General features: G+C 36.7%; 1 protein-coding gene across 5 annotated transcripts in view; it reads left to right on the top strand.

The window, feature by feature from the left end:
* The window catches only part of LOC100377779 (genetic suppressor element 1-like), a 61089-nt gene extending 47951 nt beyond the window's left edge, over positions 1 to 13138 (top strand). For 4 of the 5 annotated variants that reach the window (XM_085500266.1, XM_085500265.1, XM_085500268.1 and 1 more), the window contains 10 exons: positions 418 to 773; positions 1947 to 2140; positions 2342 to 2454; positions 2810 to 3561; positions 4269 to 4484; positions 4875 to 4955; positions 5064 to 5591; positions 6369 to 6812; positions 7109 to 7212; positions 11933 to 13138. In XM_085500266.1, the coding sequence (XP_085356392.1) occupies positions 418 to 773; positions 1947 to 2140; positions 2342 to 2454; positions 2810 to 3561; positions 4269 to 4484; positions 4875 to 4955; positions 5064 to 5591; positions 6369 to 6812; positions 7109 to 7212; positions 11933 to 12028 (2884 nt within the window). In that variant the 3' untranslated portion in view covers positions 12029 to 13138. Of the gene's footprint in view, positions 1 to 417; positions 774 to 1946; positions 2141 to 2341; positions 2455 to 2809; positions 3562 to 4268; positions 4485 to 4874; positions 4956 to 5063; positions 5592 to 6368; positions 6813 to 7108; positions 7213 to 10352; positions 10407 to 11932 lie in introns of all 5 variants that reach the window. The other variant, XM_085500267.1, reaches the window with a different exon arrangement.
* Positions 13139 to 15969: the final 2831 nt, after the last annotated feature.

Here is a 15969-nt window from a genome sequence, read left to right as displayed (position 1 = left end):
ATTACACCGTAGCCTGAATTTTTTTTAAATTTTAAATGTTTACCTGTTAATTTACTGTTGTGTCTGGAATGTGGATATACATGACATACTGTAAACATTTTGTTTTTTGCTGCTTTGTTTTGTCTCGTTTTGATGTTTTTCATGGCACGAGTGAGGAGAAAGTCGCATTCAATCTCCAAATCCATGGGAAAATTTTCCTGCTAAAAAATTTCGTAATTTTTAGTGAATGTTAAAAATTTCCCCTCGCTAAATCAAGGGTTTGTTGTATATTTAAATATTCACGATGCTTTGTAATTGCACCACATACATATCTTACATTTGTTGTAAAATGCATTTTCTCCACTGCATCTTATCTGATTCCCCCAAAATCCAAATATTATTTTTTAGCTTAAGCTTTTTTTCTTTCTCCTTCCCCAGGCAAAGAATGGAACAAGAACACAGGGAACGAGAAAGAGAGCGCGAGAGAGAAAAAGAAAGAGAGCGAGAAAGAGAGAGGGAGAGGGAAAGAGAACGAGAAAGGGAGAGAGAAAGAGAAAGGGAAAGGGAAAAAGAAAAAGAGAGGGAGCGGGAAAAAGAAAGGGAGCGGGAACGAGAGAAGGAAAGGGAAAGAGAGCGTGAGAAGGAACGGGAAAGGGTAGAACGTGCTGAAAGAGAACGTAAGCGGCAGCTTGAAGAGGCACGTTGCCAAACACTGAAGGACAGAGAGGTCGACAAGGAAGTTGCCATAGTGAATGATAAGGCAGTACATCTCAGGAATGTGTATTCACCTGAAAGTAAGTACAATAATTATAATTAGATTTGTAAGTGTCGGACATTTCTGTTTCCAATTGTTTTTGTTATGTAACAAACTAATAATCGCCAATACTTGCTTTCCATCGCATGAATAGAATTAAACTCATCCAATACTCGCATCATGTCCATAGGGAACTGCAGCCGTGTTTCCATAATGAAATCCTTTTGTGTTTGCTGTCCGCAAAATTTACTCTTAAGAATGATGTGTTTTTTATTTTCAGTAACTTCATTATAATGTGCCGTTGTCTGCTCAATAAGCACATCAATTATTCAAAGAGTTTCACAAATTATTTGATCTTGATGGATGATAATGATTAGAAATTAGATTGTTTTGGGGGTCTGAAAACAAAGAAAAGTATCGAATGACTGGCTGGCTGAATCAATCATATCTATCTTTGTTCTTGAATTATAATAATAATAAAAAAAACATTCCTAAGGGTATTAGAATCTGGTGTAGCAACAAAGAGAGTAAGTGATGATATTTCATATACTGATGAATCCAAATTGGTTGTCTGTTACAGTTACAATTAAATAAACACCATTATTGGTGATTTGTTTTTCAGAAGCAGAATATTTGATAGATTTTGTTCAGATTCAGTATAGTTTAGTGTACGACAAGCACTGTCTTGTGAGTTTCTTATTTCCATTACTGCGTTGAGGAGATAAGTTAATCCATTTTCCTACTCGTCCCTGTGGAGTGATTGTGCTTGCAGATTGGTTCAGTACATGTTGCTTAACAAAACACCAGACTGTATTTGTTATTGCTTTTGAATTATATTATTATGTGCTTCGCCAGCACTTTTGGTCTATTTATTATAAATAAATTAAAAGCAACCTTGACATTGGATTATGTGTATTGCCAGTATTTATTATTTATGTCGTAGATGTAGCAGGAAGTAAAAGCAGTCATACTTCTTTGGCTCACCGTGTAATTTAATTATGGGAAATCCACTCTCAATGTTTTTGGATGCATTACATACACTTACAATTAGAATATAATTGACTACAAATCTGCAGTTTTTCCTTCAGAGACCAATTCTGGAATAAGGATGAGCATATTTTAAATTATATGTGGGCTTTTCTTTTAACCTTCAAATTCTTTGTATTTTATGCGTGATGCAAATGTTGAATATTTCTGTTCGTGATTCTTTCAGGAAATAGTTATGATCAGGGAAGTACGTCAGCTCAGGACCCATTATCAGCTGCTCAAATGTTCCAGAGGCAGCATCTGAAGAAGCTAGAGCAGGAAGAGAAATGGCAGCTGAAGCAGAGACAGCTTAGAATGCAGAAGGAAGAGAGACAACATGACGTGTCACATTATCGCCACCACTTGTTGCATCAACAACAGGTATGAGATCAAATCTCTTCAATTGATATGTGATGAACAGCGCCCTCTGTAGGTGGAGTAAAGCATGTCAATGTTGGCCACGTTGGTTTGCATGTTGAGAAGAAAGGCTTAATTGAGTACGGTCTCGTTGGCTTTATGCTGTACATTATGCTGTATATATTTTATTATATTTGTATCATTAATCCAATGTTTCTCTTTCAGCATTTGGGTCGGCATCCACATATCAAAAAAAATGACCATGGGCATCGAGAAAGAGACATTATCCACAGAGAGCGAGAAGCACTACTGCAGCAAGACAGGAGTATATCTGAGAGGTACAAATCCTGAGTAATGTAAAGTTACACATCCAGTATGGGTTGATGAATAGTTTTTTTGATTTTCACATTCCACAATTTAAATGTGTGCTATTTTTTTCTTAGGTTTTGTTAAGGGGGAGTACCTTGAGTATGCACTCCTGCATGGCAAACGGGGATTAGCTTCCATACCTGCCTAATGGCCGTCTACTCTTGTGTTGTCATGCACTAGCCCTATCTCCTAGTTTTGTTTTTGCTCTCCCAAATAACAAATATACTTAAATCTTCCTTCCCAGCTTCTAATACTGTAAGTTTATTTCAGTTAGAGAACTTGTATGATGAATGTGAAGTAACATTTCATTGTTTATTTTCTCAGAAATGACCGAGATTTCCCAAAGCGAGAGCCTCACCAACCACATTCATTAATACCATCAAAAGCAATCATTGAAGAACCCTGGAAACATAAACTACCATTTGGTGAAAATAGACTCATGAACCACATGGAACACCATCAACAGCCCAGTCAATATACTTATGATCGGAGACCTCCTAATGAATACGAGGCATCACTTCTGCTTGAACGTGCACACACAAACAAAGAACGATCACATGATCAGGACAGGTCTGGTGGTAGTATTACTGATGCACATAAGGGTCACCATCATCCTCAACAAGAACAACAGCAACAGCAGCAGCAGGGATCAGAACTACATAAAGTTGTAAATCAGCTGGAAAGGGCTGAAAAGGAAGTGCATCTGAACCAGTATGATTATGATCATCCGCACGCTGAATTTAACTACCATCTCAACGAATTCTATAAGTCGCATCAATTTCGTGAACTTTACCAACTACATAATAATTTACTGAGAAAAGAGGAACGGGACCAAAATGTCGTAAGTACGTTGGATATGGAAGAAAAAAAGCGACGAGAAGCTCGACTCAATGGAACTTACTTCTCTAGTGACAGTGAGGAGAGCGATAGTGATAACGACGAGGATACAAGACGTGCCAGGCACCGACGACGGATGTTAAACTTGACGTCCAGACCCCCTATACAATTGGATACCTCAAATAAAAAGATGGAGTTGTTTGGAATCCTGGGACTAGCAACCCAAACTCAAAAAGAAGGTAGGCAGTGGAAATTAACATACTGATATGTATTGCATGATGACATGGTTTTTTCTATCACTGCTGTGCAACAGAACTGTTTTTTCACAGTAATATGACAGTTTAATAACATATAAGCATTGTTCTGTATAATTACGATTTCTATGTAGTTTTGACACTCGCGTCTGGTTATGTAATAACAGTTGTACTTGATATTACTTGTTCATACTGATGGAGTCATGGGCTGTACTATCCATGAACCTTTGCTACTCATTCATGACATGACATCACTCAATCAAATAATATTGAGTGATAATATCATAGAATCCAGAGACATACTGAGCCTAATGTCATAAAGATGGTGTGGTATTAGATTTAGAAAACTTGTTTACATTTTGCACACATACAAGTGCACAGTAGCTGCTTGACAAAAACCAGCTGTGCACAATAACTGGTTGACCAGAACCAGTAGGGCGCAGTAACAAGACCAAGACTCAACCAGTCTACTAGTACTGCTGTTAAGTGTGTGTAGACTGGTTCATAAAAAAAAAATCTGTCACAGTAGATCTTGCACTAATTGTGAAAAATGCTGTCTTGTCATGACCTCTGTACACATTTCTACTAGCATAATAACTCAAGCTGTGTGATGTTCACTCGTGATTGTTCATATTCATTGTTACTTATCATTGTTATCAATGTTACTTAAATTAGTTTCACTACATTCACAGAATGTGACAAGAATAGAAAAAGAAAAAGACGGCGCCTTTATAGAGAGCCCAGTTCATCACCACCGCCCAAAAGGAAAACACCTTCACCAAAGAAAAACTTGCTTAAACCTGCAGCAATACTTTCAGAGGAATTTGAAAAACTGCCTGATTTTGAAGAGAAGAGACAGTTCCTTTTTGAGATGGGACTTGAGACGGTGAATCCAGTCAGAAGGAGAGGTGGGCTATCTATTATACATTTTATTTTCAATCAGTTTGAAAGGCTGCATTAGTTTTTTTCGTTCTTTGTGAGTGGATATTGCTCAGTGTTAGTAGCGTAGAGCTGTGATTGGTTCAAAAATGATGGTGCTCATTAGTGATGCTGTGAGATGGATAAATTTAGATTCTGCTTTCATTAAACTTACTCAATACGTGAGCCTCATTCATGCTTTTTTAAAACACTCCCTTAGTCGCTAAAGTACACTTTCTAGAATTTAAATTGCTGAAACCCTTTAAGTCTTCAAGGTAATAATGCGAATTTCCAAAGTTGAATTTCTTTCTTATGAAATGGTAGGTTTTGAACTTGTTAAATTCTCGTAAAACTAAACACAAAATTAATGTTATTTTCAGAGCTTGCAAGACAACGACAGTTGTCTGATGCTGAGAAAGCAAGAAGATTGGGATTGACATCAGAAAATAGAGGATCACAAGGTGGGTGTTGGTTATCAGTGTCTACTAGTCATCGTAATCGCATCATTTGCGACAGTACATGTATTTCTGCAAATAGATGTCTTCATGTTTAATTGTCTTATTCTGTAGGTGTGTCTCCGAGCATAGCCTTACTCAAACAGCACGAGATAGAAAAATATGATATTGCACCACCTAATGACAGAATGGAGAAATTGAACCAAGTTTTCAATGATCGTGCTTACTTTACTGCCAGTGGTCCCCCTCGTCCTCATCCATTGCATCCCCATCACCTAGCAACAAATGCTGCTTCGCAACCTCATCATTCGCATCATCCCGTGCATCAACAAACTCAACATCAACCACAGGTGGCATCGAATCATCTGTCACCATCAGAAATGGAACTGCAACATAAACAACAACACAAGCAACAACAGCAACAGAAGCATCAAGTTTCACATCATAGACATAATGAGAAATTGATAGATAAAGAGTCAAGGACTAATGCTAGAGACTCTGTTATATCATCTGCATCATCGTCATCATCAAATAGAAAACCAGTTTTTAATACAAGTACTTTTGCTCAGGAATTCCATGAATCTGTGTTACAGTCAACGCAGCATTCAAAAATAGTTACCAGTCATCCTAATGAAAAAGCAGGTGAGTTTAATTCAAACTTTGAGCAGTACACCAACCATGTGCAATTCTGGATGGGTGACAAATGTTGTATTTTGTATATATCCCCACCAGCTATATCAAAAATTAAATGAAAAACTTTTTAAATTCTTTATTTTTTGTCCAAGCACTTTATTGCGGACATATAGCATTGATGATTTATGATGCAATTGTAATGTACTGTGAAATACTTTATTTTAGCTGGAATTAATTTTCGTTGAAAAGACTTTGGGTGTTTTCTATGGAATTTATTTTCACTGATTTTTGACGAGTTGAATATAAAATATAGGAAAAGGTATATTCGCTGGATTTTATTTTCACTGAATCATTCCTTCAGCGAAAATAGCGAAAATTAATTCCAAGTGAAAATATAGTATTCTACAGTCTTAGGGTTACCATGTCTGTCATTTTTGTCATCAACACTTTTTGTTCTATCTTTCTAAAACTTACAAAACTCATAGATATGTTTTAGTTTAGGCTTAGATTCACATTTCACGCATAAATCTTGTTGCACATGCACATAGTTCTCACACGTCATCATAATAAAACATTTCTGCAATTCCAGAAGCTGGACTGCTTTCAATTTATATGTATACATTGAAAATTGTGGGACTTAAAAGTGATCCTATTTCAGTTACACCTTTCAAGTTGTTTATTATTGTTTCATTAACAGTCAGTTACTTTTTCTCATAGTTCACTAGCAATCACAGGCAAGTACATTTTTAGATAATGTGGATAACCAATTTTTTGTTCTGGTTTCAGGTGATCGTAAAGCTATAACTCCTTCAACAAGTACGGCTCCTTCACTTCAGGGACGATTGGAGAATGGAGGTCTTAACAGTCATAGACACAACCTCCCACCATCTACGCCGTTACCTTCTTCTTCTTCTTCATCAGCGTCATCTTCATCAGCAGCAGCAGCAGCAGCAGCTACAACAGCAACACCAGCATCTACAGCAATGCATTCCAGTTCAATTGAACGTTTACAACAACTTGAAAGAGACAGTATGGTTGCTAGGGACGGTGCTATGCTACGAGATAACCATCTTATGCTCAGAGATGGTTTTCACCATCCTCTCCATCTGCCTCCTCCACCCCACCTTCCACATCCTAGTGCAATGAGAGAGAACCATGAAGGAAGGGAACATATGTACAGGTGGCCGGGCCTTGAGGTTCTTATGGAAGCATATCAAAGACATGTAGCAGGTATGTATGAGTGGAAGACACCTTTGAGTAAGAGGCAAGTAATATTTCTCGTCAGTCTTGAATTGCAGTGCTTCCTGCACCAAAATAAAAGCAGTTTTAGTAAAGTCAGCTAAACAAATTAGTAGCCTCTTAAGTATTTTACATTAGAGTGAAAGTAATAAATTATTCCCAGAATTAATTACCCAGCACACACACACAATTCACTGACATGGATCATGTGAGTTGATATTTACGTGTTGTAGCACTTTCAGGTCAGTGTGTGCTCCAATTTTAAGCTATGATTTATTTTTCTATAGAGCAAAGTATGGAGAGAGAGATACTTCGAGATCACATGCTAAGACTACAAAACCAGAATCAGGATCTTAACAGGATAGCTGATCACCTTCGAATGAGAATGTCGGTACGTAGCCAGTTCAACAATCGGTATTAGCCTCGTATTTGATGTAGTAAGTACTGTGTGTATAGGGTGTGGCTTTTAGAAGGGTTGTGGTTATACCACAAACTGTTGTTTAAGGTGACATGTTAAAACGTTGCTGTGATGTCTTGCATGTGTTGTAGTCTTGTCTGTCCTGTAGTGATACATTTTGTCATTGTCCTCGTAGCAGAGGATATGTATGTGTTTATGCATGTGTGTGAGAGGAAGCAGTAATTCTGTTCTTTTTGAATATTTTTAATTACTAGCATATATTTTCCTGTCAAAGGCCTACATAGTTTATATTATTAACTTTGAGGTAAACATACACCATAACTTTGACATCAGGGACAAAGATTACACTGACAGGGCCTTCAAATACTGTACCATACTTTATTTTCGCTTGGAATTAATTTTCGCTATTTTCATTGAAGGAATGATTCAGTGAAAATAAAATCCAGCAATTATACTTTTTTTCCTATATTTTACTATCAATTCATCAGAAAACAGTGAAAATTAATTCCATACAAAATACGCAAAAAGTCATTTCAGCGAAAATTAATTCCAGCTAAAATAAAGTATTTTACAGTATGTAAATTGCAGAAGTCATAGATGTATTTATTTCATGTTGGATGCAGGACATCAATATCCTGATTAAAACAATGACAAAAGAGAAAGAAAGGGAATCCGCAAATAATCAACTTATTGGAGTTCAAATATTAGTACAGATGTGTAACTGGTTACCAAATTTAAGTATTTGAAAATTATTGACCTTATGGCTATTTCCGATATTTGACACTACCTCTTTGATCTTGTTTTTCATTTATTTGATGAAAATTTCACTTGAAGCAAAATATCCATAATGTGTAGAGTCTTTAAATTGACTGCATGTTTTACTGTTTAGTCCCAGCTATCCTTAATAATATTAAATGGACCAATTTATTAATGAATTAGAAAACGAAAAAGATAATTTGGTACATTTTGTAATTCAGTTGCGATATTATTAAAAACTAAATGGGAGATGTTCTAAACTAATGTACATAAATTCTCTAATGTTATTTTGTAAAACAAACCATGTTTGCTTGGTGACAACATTTTCTCTTGTCATTGTGAATCAAGTTTTGCATTTAGCTGAAAGTTATAGGACTGTATCAGGCAAATCTAGGTCTAGGAAGTTAGTTGCGAGTACCTACTTGCATTACTGCCCAAAAAACCTTGTTAGTAAAATTTTTGCCATTATCTGCATTTATCTCGTACATTTTGGAGATACCAAGAGTGAAAATTAAGTCATACCAGCACCCAAAACATTACCTGTCAATTTTATAAATAAAACTAACGGTGAATAAAATAATAAAACTAAGGAATCGTAACACTGTAAATGTTTAACTGGCAGATTGTATTGTTCTTTTCACATGAAATATTTAATTGTCTATTAAATTGTCATCGGAACAAACAAGAATTACTACTAGTTATAATAAATCTGATATTGTAGCGTTACAAGTAGGAATGTATGGCTTCATAACATGATGTACTTATTTTACACATGACGCCATTTTTTTCCTTAAAAGTTGTTCAAATGCCAAAAGTTGTTTAAATGCCAAAACATTAATGTCAACGTATGTATATCAATATCTGTTACTTACTTATTGAAAATGTTGGTGGGCAATGTTAAGATTCTTGAGATATGTCCCTTGTATGTACAGTACCTGGTGTTATCAACAGTTGCGAAATGTATCTCATGTGTATATACATTGCTAGGAGATTAAATCTGGCTACTTTGGGAATCTATATCCCCCATTGAAATAATGAATTCACTAAGACAGACTGGAACAGAATGTAATAAAAAACCGATAAAGAATTTTTGCAGTAGCGTGAGGGAAACTTGTTAGCATAGCGGAAAAGGAAGGCGTTAATCTAAAAAAAGGAAGGGAATAGTGACGTAGATCTGGCTTATGTATGTAGATAGTCAATTTTTTTTTAATACCCTTGAAGCATGTTTATCTAGAAGTTATTCTTTACTGCTAAGCAGTATGCGTAACAATTGCTGAGTTATTCATATGGTGATTGACTGACTGCTGCTATAAATGAGAAACTAGGAAAGGGTTCTTGAAGTATGAAACAAAATATTGGTTTTCTCTAAGGAGCTGAGAAATACACAGTATTTTATTCTTTGCGTAATGTTCAAGATATTGCGTTTCCATCCATGCCAACTGAACAAGGCATTTAATTAAACACAAGTAGATTTATAAATTCGCAATCCTTTGTATACATCAAGCAAGAATCCACTCATCCAGAGTTAGTGTGTTTTTTTTTTTCAATAGATTACACTCCCCTGTGTTGGTGACTTTGTAACCATGTTCGGAACTGTAAATAATTAATCATATTCATCAGTTCAACATAAAGAATTCAAACGCTTTGAGTATACAAAGCATGCTTGGTATCACACGTTGCTTTTACACAATAACACGTGAAGCGTGATGATAGTCTGTTATACTCGTCTCCTGGGGATAGGTGTCTACTATTTACTCCCCAGCTATAAGGTTGAGGTGTCTATAGAGCCAAAGGGGATGGGGAAAAAACATGAAAACCTTTTTTATCAAGTGTATGAATATTTAATGTCGCTTGATTATATTTTGTATGTTTATCTTTCATTTTGTACTACCTGATTACGTCCTTTTTTTTTAAATGGATGAAAAGGAAAGAGTAATATGGTGTGACATTTCTGCCCGACATTAACAATTTTTTTTACAAATCAGGCTTGTTCACGCAGCTAAATTCTAGCTCTGTTGTTCTTTAAGACCTTTTCAAATTATCCCACTTTTATATATAGATTACAGTATGTATGTATGTATGTATGTATTATGTGTGTGTGTGTGTGTGTGTGTGTGTGTGTGTGTGTGTGTGTGTGTGTGTGTGTGTGTGTCTGTCTATGGTGTTGTCTTTTTTCACATGGGTGAAATATAATCGACAGGTGCATTGTGGGATTGGGCTGATGGTGATCGTAATGTTTTTTGTTGCTCGTGCTATGCCCTTGAGACTTGCATGTGTAGTTGTTCATTGCTAGCATGTGTTCAGCTCTTTCAAAGTGCGCTGCCTTACATTGTTTCATATCATCATTTGCTTTTCAGTATTACTACTATTGAAAACAAGCTAGCAGTTGAACCACCCTCGAAGCAGAGAAGGTACGCAAATACAGTCATACACTGAATTTGGCTGACCAAATCAAATTCCTTCATGGTTGTCAAACAAACAAAAATCCCCTACAAAAAATAAAGATGTCAGTTTTGTTTAATTTCCTCCCAAAATCCTGTGTTGAATTTTGTGTTGTATTATCTCGTGTATATTTCTGTAAAACCCTAGAAAACTCATGCTGTCGCTCTCTGCTTCTGAGGCTTATGTTTAATCAACCCATTCCATAATTACCAATAGTGTTTTGTGTTTTAACTGTGTTTTTTTTGTGTGAACCCTATGTGTTTTATGTTTAGGTAGGTATATGTGTGTGTTGTTGATGGCACCATGAGACAACCACTTCACTCTTGTTTGGGGCAAGTGATAGTATATCTTAAAGTAGGCCACAACTTGTCTCATCTCGTCTTGAAATGATTTCAAACAAAACAGCAAGATTCTAGCTGTGTTGGGTGGAAATAGTTCTCAAATATAAAAGTATGATGTAATAGTTTTGTGTATTGGTTTTATAACCGAACCAGGTCCATTTATTTTGTGTCATGATGTTGATGAATTAAGTAACATAAATATATTAACAATTATAAAATAATTTTTCCCTTCTAGAAATATTCAAATTTTTTTCATACTGCTTATCAAACATTTACATAATGAAACATGTCTTCTATTATTAATTTGTTTGCAGTTGTAATTGGAATTGTCTTGTTTAATTCTTTATCTAAATTGAGGTCCAAAATATTAGAGCTTTGGAGAAATGTACCCATCATCCTATTGTATTCTGTGCACAGTGTGACAAGCACAATGCTGCAAAGATTCCATCCACATTTGCTTGTCTCTGTAGTGTGATTGAGTTGTGAACATGAATCGTGTTATTACTTACGTGCAATTTATAATGACATTATCTCAGCTATTCTGGATTTAGTTTGAATAAAAGCTGAGACAGTTTTTGAAGTACCTACCACTGTTTGAATTCTGAATTTAAGTTAGAAGGTCTTACATTAGGGCATCAAAGCTATCATCAGTCTTTGTAAAATCCATTTCAGTCTGAGCAAATTAGTACAGACTACTGCTAGGTAATTTTTACAGCTCTCAGGTTTGAATCTGCTTTAAACAGGTAGTAAAAGGAAAAGGGTGTTAGATGTCCTAAAAGTGTGAGGATGTCAGATTTTAGAAGTCTTATAAATTTCTAGAGATGAGTTTTTTTCTTCCTTGATTGCCTTTGCTTCCATGCATGTGAAAAGGAATATTAAATTTTCGTTTTTGCAATCTATTTGGACAAAATATTATTGATATCATCTTGATATCCATTTTTATATATCTGTAAGATGTTTCTGAGGGAGATCATACAAGTATGTCATAAGTCAAAAACTGGTTATAATAAATAAGCCCTTTCTGTGGTAGCAACCATCGAACACTCTCCAGGAACTTTAAACTTGTATATTTTCACTATGTTAGTGTATATGTATCAATGTTCAATCTGTGTTTTATACAAAGAAAATAAAACTGTACTTCCTTTACATTGCAGGACTTGGGTCACTCACAACACGAGATGGAAGAAGAACGACGTCGATGTCAGGGTGCTCTTGACACGCTTAGAAAGTGCGTTAAGCAGATCGTTTGAATGCTCACTTGTTGATTCCTGGGTAAAGCCAAGCTAAGAAAGCTGCCATGACATGAAAGGTTCACCTATTTTCATGCCCATGGTTATTATATACTCGCCCAGTAAGAAGTTGGATGTTTTTATACAATGCTGTGGCTGCTGCCCGGACGTTTTATTGTAAAAAGAACATAAGATGCTATATCAGCCACTGGGTAAAGTGATTGGAGCACTGCCATTGGTTGAAAATGATTTAACATTCAGACAGTGAAACAATTTGAGGAAATAATTTACCAACAAACATTTACTGACTTTGAAGTTCCTCTCTATATTGAACCCTTTGAGGGCGCCCTTCTCTATAGTTCATCACTGCAAGTGTTTAGTTCTTTCAGAATGCAGGGTTTTAAGGAAAGGCGCTTGAAAGCTTTAATTTGTCAAAAAAAATGCTGCAAATAAACAAATGTTGTGATTCACTTTTGAAAATAAAATGCAAATCATGACTTTCGAAGAAATAATTGTGGATAATTCGGAAGTTTTTATTGTGGATGCGTTTATTTTGTTGATGGGACCAGAATTGTAACAAATTTTTTTTTAACTTATTTAAATGCAAATAAATGAAATGTACACATTGGGTATTATATAAATATAGTGTCACAAGAGTAAGCTGTTGCAGATGGCTAATGAGGGGGGGGGGATTTATAGATGTGACGATGTTTAGAGAGAGACGTAGAAGCAATACCGACATACAATGAAATTTTTAGCAAGCAAGGTAAAAAAATCATGTCAAACTTTAAGATACACAAATCTTTTATTGGATTTACATGCTTGTAGATATTTCCATAAAAGTGAAATAAATGATAATTTAAAAACAAAAAAAATAAGATAACCATTGTTTTGTAGATATTCAGTGAATTGGTTGGAGTAGTATTGTTATTATCCTGTGGAATATTCTATTTGTTGCCTTAATTTATTGTCACTCTAAACTGGTGGATAAAAAGACTTATTTTCTAGATTAGTATTACTTTTTACTGTTATTTAAAGCTTTAAGTATTGGGACAAGAAATTGTTGCACTTGTATAGAGTGCCTTTTAAAGATTGACAGATTAATATTAAAGTTTTTTTTATGTCCAAGAATACATTGCGTTAGTTTTGTCTTCTGTGTTGAAACAATGGTTGCCCATATTAAGCACTTGCTATGCAAGTGCCAAAGGATTACCCCATATCAAGTGTTATTCCGCACCAGAGCCCTGAGATTGTCCTATATCAAGTGTTACTCTGTACCAGAGCCCTGAGATTGTCCTATATCAAGTGTTACTCTGTACCAGAGCCCTGAGATTGTCCTATATCAAGTGTTATTCTGTACCAGAGCCCTGAGATTGTCCTACATCAAGTGTTATTCTGTACCAGAACCTGGGGACTGGTCCATATCAAGTGTTATTCTGTACCAGAACCCAAAGGGTACCCTATATCAAGTGATATTCTGTACCAGAACCCAAAGGGTATCCAATATAAAGTGTTATTCTGTACCAGAGCCCAAAGGGTACCCAGTATAAAGTGTTATTCTGTACCAGAGCCCAAGGGTTGCCCTATATCAAGTGTTATTCTGTACCAGAGCCCAAGGGTTGCCCTATATCAAGTGTTATTCTGTGCCAGAACCCAAAGGTTGCCATATATCAAGTGTTATTCTGTACCATAACCCAAGGGTTACCATATATCACGTGTTATTCTGTACCAGAGACCAATGGTACCCAGTATAAAGTGTTATTCTGTACCAGAGCCCAAGGGTTGCCATATAGCAAGTGTTTTTCTGTACCAGAGCCCAAGGGTTACCCTATATTAAGTGTTATTCTGTACCAGAGACCAAGGGTACCCAGTATATAGTGTTATTCTGACCAGAGCCCAAGGGTTACCATATATCACGTGTTATTCTGTACCAGAGACCAATGGTACCCAGTATAAAGTGTTATTCTGTACCAGAGCCCAAGGGTTGCCCTATATCAAGTGTTATTCTGCACCAGAGCCCAATGGTTGCCCTATATCAAGTGTTATTCTGTACCAGAACCCGAGGGTTGCCCTATATCAAGTGTTATTCTGTACCAGAGACCAATGGTACCCAGTATAAAGTGTTATTCTGTACCAGAGCCCAAGGGTTGCCCTATATCAAGTGTTATTCTGCACCAGAGCCCAATGGTTGCCCTATATCAAGTGTTATTCTGTACCATAACCCAAGGGTTACTATATATCACGTGTTATTCTGTACCAGAACCCAAGGGTTGCCCTATATCAAGTGTTATTCTGTACCAGAGACCAAGGGTACCCAGTATATAGTGTTATTCTGACCAGAGCCCAAGGGTTGCCCTATATAAAGTGTTATTCTGTACCAGAGCCCAAGGGTTGCCATATAGCAAGTGTTTTTCTGTACCAGAACCCAAGGGTTGCCCTATATCAAGTGTTATTCTGCACCAGAGACCAAGGGTACCCAGTATATAGTGTTATTCTGACCAGAGCCCAAGGGTTGCCCTATATAAAGTGTTATTCTGTACCAGAGCCCAAGGGTTGCCATATAGCAAGTGTTATTCTGTACCATAACCCAAGGGTTACCATATATCACGTGTTATTCTGTACCAGAACCCAAGGGTTGCCCTATATCAAGTGTTATTCTGTACCAGAGCCCAAGGGTTACCCTATATTAAGTGTTATTCTGTACCAGAGACCAAGGGTACCCAGTATATAGTGTTATTCTGACCAGAGCCCAAGGGTTGCCCTATATAAAGTGTTATTCTGTACCAGAGCCCAAGGGTTGCCATATAGCAAGTGTTTTTCTGTACCAGAACCCAAGGGTTGCCCTATATCAAGTGTTATTCTGCACCAGAGACCAAGGGTTGCCATATAGCAAGTGTTTTTCTGTACCAGAACCCAAAGGTTGCCCTATATCAAGTGTTATTCTGTGCCAGAACCCAAAGGTTGCCCTATATCAAGTGTTATTCTGTACCAGAGACCAAGGGTACCCAGTATATAGTGTTATTCTGTGCCAGAACCCAAAGGTTGCCATATATCAAGTGTTATTCTGTACCATAACCCAAGGGTTACCATATATCACGTGTTATTCTGTACCAGAGCCCAAGGGTTACCCTATATTAAGTGTTATTCTGTACCAGAGACCAAGGGTACCCAGTATATAGTGTTATTCTGACCAGAGACCAAGGGTTGCCCTATATAAAGTGTTATTCTGTACCAGAGCCCAAGGGTTGCCATATATCAAGTGTTATTCTGTACCATAACCCAAGGGTTACCATATATCACGTGTTATTCTGTACCAGAACCCAAGGGTTGCCCTATATCAAGTGTTATTCTGTACCAGAGCCCAAGGGTTACCCTATAGTTTATTACAGAGTATTGCATACTAACCCCTTTGGTTAATGAAATTTTAATTTCATAAACAAATGGGATAATTGCCAATTATCATATAATACTGGTTAAATAAAATCGAAATAACAGTGGATAGCTCCCGTAGGGGGCGTCCTTCCCCTGTCATCTGATTTGCATACTTCCATTTTTAACCACGAGATTGATTCACGGTTGAAATTTGGGCTTGCCAAAATATCATTGTTTTTGCGGTGGAAATACATTGTTACCACCCATCAACACAGCCACCGAACTATTAGTGTGTCAGGAAGCTCTTGTGGACATCAAGAACTTCGTACTTAGTCACCTTGAGTAAAAAATTGTAGTTTTAGTAACGAAACTCAAAAGCCCGCCTTCAGTTTCAAGATGGCGGAAAATATGGATACCGGAGAGTTGAACACCGTTCATCCCCCAGCACTTCGGATTCAAACACTTTCGGACGAAAGTGTGAAGAGTGCCATATATCGATGCTCACTTACGATGATCACCGTATTTGCATTCCATGTGGCAGAAAATGTAATGGGCACATCAACTGCGGTGTTTGCCTCGCCTGGCCGATA

This window comes from Saccoglossus kowalevskii, chromosome 6, assembly GCF_978046115.1.
Source record: "Saccoglossus kowalevskii chromosome 6, keSacKowa6.1, whole genome shotgun sequence".
NCBI classification, from domain to species: domain Eukaryota; kingdom Metazoa; phylum Hemichordata; class Enteropneusta; family Harrimaniidae; genus Saccoglossus; species Saccoglossus kowalevskii.
This window is presented reverse-complemented; position numbering and strand designations above follow the sequence as displayed.